Consider the following 8,419-nt stretch of genomic DNA (forward strand, 5'->3'; position numbering starts at 1 on the left):
GCTCGTGTGTCAATTATTTTGTCGTATGGAAAATGACGAGTTGATACATTTTAATCTGTAACTCCTCCACGAAGAATGTTCTCAGGATGAGCAAAATAACAGTTATTTTGCAACACTGGTTCAAGAATTTTCCAGTCTTCTTTGCCTAGTTCATAGCACTGCGTAATAAAATTTCTTGCTTCGTCAAGGCAGGAAGAATGATGTTTTATGTTGAACCAAGATGGCATATAAACATTTAGGATAAGTCTTGTAATTCCATGCAATGGTTTTGGGGGATTTTCCTTAAACATATACAAACGTAAAATACAATTGGCCTTTGTTAACCACCTTGCATGATTAGGATTTCCTGGTATAACAGTCTGGAAGAACAATATTTGATCACCAGCAGTGTATTCCTGCTGAACAGCTAAGCAAGCTTTGAGAATGTATATCTGATCAGAGCTTAAATCTTTCTTAACACTTACATACTCAACTTTACCAGGTATATGTTTAAAATTCGCAATAATTTGCATAAAAATCGCAAAAACTTAATCTTTTAGATCAAAATCTAGTGCTATGTCTATTTTTCCTGTTGAAGTAGCTGGACCTCTTGAGAGTTCATCATCCAGATCACAAAAATATTTTCTATAAGGTAGTTCATTTGCATGTAACAATCAGACCAACCATTGCAATGTTCTCCCAAGACTTTCTTCTAATTTTTTGATTACTCCATTGTATTGACCTGCGTTTTTCACAAAACCATCGCAAACAACTGCTACAAATAGGTCTGATGATTTGATGTTGTTGATGCTCAATAATATCTCCTGTGCAATATCAACAGTTTTACTACTTTGTGGGATGACATGATTGACATTCGGAAATATCACATAATTTTGTTCTCTGAAATTTTGTCAGATGCCACTTGTTTTATCAGGTTTGATATTTCAGCAATATCCTACTTCTGATCAAATCCAATGCAAAGTACTTCTTTGACTTCAGCAGCAGGCTTTTCAACTTTCTTTTTCCTTTACATACTTCTCTGACAACAAAGTTTTGCTGGGTCAATAGCATTCTTTGGTGTTAGAAGAAATCTTTTAGTACCACATTTGCTTTACACATATCCATGGCCACACAACTCAGGATATTGTTTAGTGTTTGATCACTTCATCACATCACATTTCATTATCACTTGACATCACTTTCTAACTTGACATCACTTCCTAACTTGACATCACTTCATCATCTGACATTTTAATTGGCAAAAATTCTTTATCTGACTTTGACTGTTCATTATCACTGCAATATGTTTCACTTGGATAAATTTCCTTATCAACTTCTTGTCTTTAATCGATAAGTTGCATGTTTTACTTCCTCTTTTTTCTCTCTACTGCAGCTAAATTGTTTCTTCTTTGTCTGCTTTTCCTATTACCATCTTCCGTACCTTTTTTTAATATATCCAGGTTCCCATTTAGAATTTGGAATTTTTTTTGGCAGTGGACATGAACAAGCAGTTGCCATTTTTATTTTCAATGTTAATTAAACTAAAACAAAAAAACAAACAGCTGTCAAGTACAAACATTGCGGTTAGTACATGTAGAGAAATATACGACTTGGAAACGCGTCTTCATTGCTAAAAGTTATTTTAAGTTTAGTGAAAATCACACAAAAATTACAAGAAAATTTTGTACAAAATATGGAAGAAAAAATTGTCCAACAAATTCTACTATTCAAAATATTGTAAATAAATTTGAGGAAACTGGTTCAATTCAAGATCAAAAAAATTAAGTTTAAAGTTGTAGTTGTTGTTCCCTAGAAAATATTGCTGTTGTCAGTGAAAGTGTTAATGAAGAGCCAAACACATCAATTTGTCATCATTCACAGCAATTAAGCATAAAACAAACCACTTTATTCAATATTTTGCATAAGGATCTTCATTCATTTTTGAAACTGGTGGGTATGTAAACAAACAAAATTGTCAAATCTGTTGTAAAGAAAATCCACAAGTAATATTAGAAAAACAAGTGCATTCACAAAAACCAACTGTTTGTTGTGGTTTTTGGTCTGGTAGATTGATTGGTCTATATTTCTTTTAAAATAAAACTGTTACTGTTAATGGTGCTCGTTATCAAAGTTTTTGTTTAACAAATTGATGTGCAGAATGTGTTTTCAACAGGGCGTTGCAACATGTCATACAGCAACAGAAATGATCAATCTTTTGAACAAGAAATTTGGTGATCAAACAATTTCTTAAAGAGGAACTGTTAACTGGCCACCAATCTAACACCATTAGATTTCTTTTGACATGGGTTTTTTTTTAAAGGTTTTTGCTTTTGGGGAAAAGCAAAGTTTACACTAATAATCCTCAAACCATCCTACATCTGTAAGAAAACATAATTGAGCAAATTACTCAAATTGAACCACAATTATGTCATCAAGTGTTGGAAAATTTTACTTGAAGATCGGAGGCCTGTAGAGCTGCAAGAGGTGGTCACTTATCTGATATTCTTTTCCATTATAAACTGCCATGTGTCTACTTTAATATTCAATAAAAATATCTGCTCATTTCAAAAAATTATGTGTTTTATTAAAGAATTAAGAAAACAATTCAAATTTGAACACCCTTTTCTAAGTAAATATCTTATAATAAAGTGCAGGATCATGTTAATGTTTGCATTTTAGCTGAGGGTGGTAGTGAATTAAACATTTATTTTTTCCAGGTTTGTTAGGTGGTGCTACAAGTTTTTAGGAATGCTTCATAAAAAATTTTTTTGACTTACCCTAATTCACATTTTGGTTTTTAAGCTAAATATGTAAAAATGTTTTTAACAGTGCAAATATTGATGACAAAACTAATAAAATTCAAAAAAAAAAAAAAATTGAAGAAGAAAATAAATGTTTAAAAGTTTAAATGTCAAAATAAAAGTTAAAGAGGCAAAAGTAGTTTTTTTTTTTTTTTTGCTTTTATTTGCTGAGGGCAAATTTATAAATATTTAATTGTTTATCAAAAAATACCTAATCAGTTTTGGTTATTACTTCTGATCAATAAACTATAATGAATTATTCATGTAATTTTCTATAATGTTTTGCATGTATTTTAAGTTAGCCATAATAGGCTATTGTGCAAAAATAGTTTTATAGAAATAGCATCGTACTACTAATTGTAGATTATGAGTGTCTTAAGTTTGGTAAAACATAATTACCAAACCTAAGACACTAAGAAAATAATATCTTGTATATTTGTAAATGTGGTAGTTGTGTAGTCAAAGAGCGCTCGCTTCATAAGCGAGAGGTTCCGAGTTCGATCCCCACCACGTCCCTGTTAGTACCACGCTCAACTCGTTTCTCCGCGTAGCGGCCTTGTTCGTCAAGGTTCGTGTTTCGGAATTATAGAGTTGACAGAGGGTTATACTACAAATAAGAAGCCTCCTTGTCTGTAGTGGCCTTCTCAGCCTTGAGGAGGTGAATTAACACACACAAAAAAAATCTCCCAATTAGAGAAACAAAAATTCCCAATTAAATTTAATCATTAAAAGTTTTATGAAATAGATTTTAAATTTTTTTTAGTTAAGTGATGCTGGTAAAACCTCTTCAATAACTTCATTTAAAGATCCATCAATATCTACAAGTCTTGCTGTGATTGATCTTGTGGATGCAATAGTACCTGAATCTATTCAATATGATCTTGTTACCAAAGGTGAAAATGAAGAAGTAAGTTTTCCAATTTTTTATAAAACTTTTAACTTTTTATTGAATGCTGTAAAACTAAAAAACTTTAATAATTATGAGACCTACCTAATGATGATTGAAAAATTTTGATTTTTGTGTAAGTTTTGTTTCAAAGTTTTTGTCAAAATATATTGATATATGTTTTGTCAAAATATATATATATTCTATATATTTTGTTCAGTCTGTATTGATATATGTTTTATAAAAATCAATATATGTGCTCAGTCCCAATAATGATATGTTTATCAAAACCAATATATATTATATATATTAAATATATATTATATATATCAAATATCAATACATATTATATATATCAAAACCAATATATATAACCAAAATATGATCAGGCTTTATTATGATATATGTTTTATTAAAACCTATATATATATATATATATATATATATATATATATATATATATATATATATATATATATATATATATATATATATGCTCAGTCCTTATATTAATATCCATCACCCTCTGTTTAATAATTCTTACTTGTTATTAACAATAAGAATTTAAAAAAGCTAAATATAGAGTATATATATATATATATATATATATATATATATATATATATATATATATATATATATTAGTTACTGATAAGAATAAAAACTTCTAGTGCAATCAGGCTTTAAAAATCGTTGATTTAAAAAAATCTCGTAAACTTCAGTTTGTCAAAAATAAGGTTTTCGTTTATTTATCACCAATGTATAAAACTTGTTTTAAAATCCGCATTTGACTGCAAGTCACACAAGAATTAAAATTAATTTATTCGTGTTCTGTAAAAAAACTCCCACCTATTTTTATTGCCCTCTGCTCATCCTGTTTATTAGACTAAAATTCTCCCCTCCCTCATCATCTTTTATTTTTATTAGATATTGAATTTTCTGAATTTTATGAGGTTTTTCTGATAACTTGACGGTTTATGTTAACAAAGAAGATGATCAAAAAATACTGCAGCATAGAAAGAATAAGCTATTGACTAGACAAGAAAGAGAATGTGACCTAGCGAAAGTTGCAAATGGAGATTGCAAAACCACAGCAGTTATAACTTTTGATTTAGAAAAAATATTTCCCCTTCCAATTGCTAATATTTCTGTATTCTATTATAAAAGAAAATTAAATCGTTATAATTTCACAGCCCACTTATCATTGAATAACAAAACTTATTGTGCACTTTAGAATGAATCTATGGCTGGTAGAGGTGCAAATGAACATGCAAGTTGTCTGTATAAACTATTAAAGTTAATTATTCAAGACTGTCCTAATATATCAATTAATCAAATTGTTTTGTAGTCTGATTCTTGTGTTTCCCAGAATAACAACTCAATTGTATCTATGGCAATAAAAAGTTTTTAAAATGAAAGCGGAATACCACTCATCGAACAGAAGTATAGTGAACTTGCTCATAAATCAGTGCAGAATATTGTCACTGCGCATAGTGTGATTGAGAAAAAATTAAGACATGAGATTTACTGTCCTCCTACCTTCAAATTACTGTCTCTATTGAAAAAACTTCTGGAGTAGAATTGAAAGTCGTCATACAAATGTACAAAGATGACTTCAAAAACTTCAAACTTGCTTCCAAGTCTTTATATTTCCATAAAGTGCCTTTTGCAAAGGTAAAACTAATGTGCCGTGAAAAACATGGCCTTTTCATATTAAATTCAAAAAATCGTTCTCTAGTCCGTTAATTGAAGAAAGATTGGTAAAAGGTACCCCTCAGAGAAAGAATAAACAGAAAGTTCTGAAAGAATTTCCTCCATTAAAAAATGATTCTACACGTTTTTTGCTCTCAGACAAAAAAAATTAATGACCTTGAGTCAATTGTTAAATATTTTGTTGGTGATGATCTTGAATTTTATGATACTCTTTTTAAATCACAAAGTCTGAACAATTAAATAAATCACTTTGTAAAATATTTTAATAAACATTGTATTTATTTCTTTATTGTAAAAAAAAAGAAGGTACAATAATGGAAATGGTTTTTTATATTTAAGGTTTAACTTATTTATATCATTTTTCACAGACAAATTAAAAGATATGTGTGATAAATTAGTTCTTTTATTTTTAACTATTGAAAAATAAATAATATTAATAAAAATTGCATAATGTAAAAAAAGAAAAAATTGTGAATATTTAGTTATTTATAAATGAATGAAGTGAAATCTTACATCATACTCAATGTATTAATAAGTATATTTGTATAAGAAGCTTATTAATTTCTATATAAGAAACTTAAAGATTAAAACTGCATATTTTTAAATATAATGCCGATAAAATGGTTACCGGGAATGAATTAAAGTAAAAAAATGCAAAGGACAGTGAAACTAAAATTGTACTAAAGTTATAAGTCATTGTTAGTTACAACATTAATAAATTTAGCCTTAAATCACCTACTATCAAATTAATTGCATCTTTGAAAATTGTATTCCGACAAAATGTTCTGATTTCGAAATACATTTGTCGAATTTGAAAAACAGTGCTCTTAGTTACAGGGGTTTTTGTTTTTTTAACAATTTAAAAAAAAACTTGTATTGATTTTAGTCAACTTTGTTAAATTTCAACATGTAATTAAATTTACATAAAGAGATTTTGTACTTTAAACTTTGAATGCAAATTTCTAATTACAGACACAGTGTCGTATACGACACTTTTATTCCGGGTGACAGTATATATATTATATATATATATGTATGTGTATATATATATATGTATATATATATATATATATATATATAACACATATATATATATATATATATATATATATATATATATATATATATATATATATATATATATATATATATAACACATATATATGTATGTATATATATATATATATATATATATATATATATATATATATATATATATATATATATATGTATGTATGTATGTATATATATATATATATATAATATATATTGTCAGCCCGAAATAATATATGTATGTATATATATATATATATATAATATATATTGTCAGCCCGGAATAATATATGTATGTATATATATATATATATATATATATATATATATATATATATATATTTATATATATATATATATATATATATATATATATATAAATATATATATATATATATATATATATATATATATATATATATATATATATATATATATATATATATATATATATATATATATATGTATGTAAACCTATTAAAAAATAAACGGTTTAGAATAAACAGTCACCATGGACAAATGGAATTGTAAGCATTTATAATCTATAAATGAATTTCTAGCAATTTCTTTGAATTTTTTTATACACCCCTTCGGACTAACTTCGAAAACTGTTTGAAGTCTCCTTCGATCCTATTGTAACGATTGCTACATAATTCTCTATGAACAATTATAAAAGGTTTGTATATTTCTATTTATGCAATCATTAACGAAGGGGGGATTAATAACAGCCACAGATACCCCGGAAAAAGAAATGTTTGCATCTACAGAAAAAGCAAGAATTGTAAAGAAACTTTAAAAAAAGGGCAATAAAGAGAGAGATAGCAAGAAACTTTCCTTCAAGGAACTTTGTCAGATAAATCAATAGACCTACAAAGTTCAACCAATAAGAGTACATATAACCTTGATGATAATGGATTCAATGACAGCAAAACTGATACTTTTGATGTAGTATGTCAAGGCGGAGAGAGAGAGGGGGGGAGAGATTTTTCAAACTGTTATCATGCTGCATTTAACTTGTAGTAAAACTTATAATCAATTTTTCTTTAAATAAAATATATACTATATCTTTTATTAAAATAATAGAGATTTTGAAGGTGGAGGTAAAGGAAGGATTGTAACAACTTTTTTTTTTTTTTTTTTTTTTAAAGTGTCTTTTTGACTGTACTGGCCACCTCGGCTCTGGGGAGGTAGAAACATTTTAACTAAAAGTATTTACTTAGAGAATCCGAATTAGCTTTGTCGCGCCCTAATATGGTTTAATATTTGTTTTATAATTTTATAAATATATCTTTAGGAGCGACTTATGAACGCCCTTTATGCTATCTCTATGTGTCGAAAGATTGGGGCGCGAACATATGCGTTAGCTGAAGATCTTGTAGAAGTGAAGCCAAAGATGGTACTAACAGTTTTTGCAAGTCTTGTGGCGAGAGGCCTGGAAGGCTAATATGTCTTTTAATGTTTTCGATTGTTGTTTATTAACCGATATTAATTTTATTTGGTTATTTAAACTATATTTTTTAATAGTACCAAAATAATTTAAAAATCTTTTTTTAATAACTAATAATGTAATTTTTTTTATTATTATTGTTTTAACATTTTTATATACATCTTTTTATTTAAATACTTATTTTGACTAGTCTTTGAGGTACTTTTTACCTTATATAAGATGTATTGCGATTTCAAACATAGAAATACGGCAAGTTCTTTAACAGTGTAACTTATAATTTTAAAGTTACATTGTTGAAGAATTTGCCGTTGATTTAACGTAGACGGCAGAGACACTTTCTCCGTAAAAACTTATGGTTTACTTTCCGTACAAATTAAAGGTCAGTTTCCACTCACCGTTTTACAACCGGAAAAAATAATCACGTGATGCGTAGTTTTGCTTCGAACAAATTAACCCGTTAGCAGTCCATGCCGTTTTATTACGCAAACTTAAAGCGGTTTCCAAATTTCCATGCCGTAATATTACGGTTTTATGCAACTC

At 27.7% G+C, this 8,419-nt stretch overlaps 1 protein-coding gene across 1 annotated transcript in view; it reads left to right on the forward strand.

Annotated features, from left to right (window-relative positions):
* The window catches only part of LOC100203602 (plastin-3), a 61,463-nt gene extending 53,395 nt beyond the window's left edge, over positions 1 to 8,068 (forward strand). Inside the window, exons 12-13 of the mRNA XM_065797948.1 lie at positions 3,544 to 3,687; positions 7,727 to 8,068. Coding sequence (XP_065654020.1) covers positions 3,544 to 3,687; positions 7,727 to 7,876 — 294 coding nt within the window. The 3' untranslated portion in view covers positions 7,877 to 8,068. The remainder of the gene's footprint in view (positions 1 to 3,543; positions 3,688 to 7,726) is intronic.
* The last annotated feature ends 351 nt before the right edge of the window (positions 8,069 to 8,419 follow it).

The sequence above is a fragment of the Hydra vulgaris genome, chromosome 05 (genome assembly GCF_038396675.1).
Source record: "Hydra vulgaris chromosome 05, alternate assembly HydraT2T_AEP".
Lineage (NCBI taxonomy): Eukaryota > Metazoa > Cnidaria > Hydrozoa > Anthoathecata > Hydridae > Hydra > Hydra vulgaris.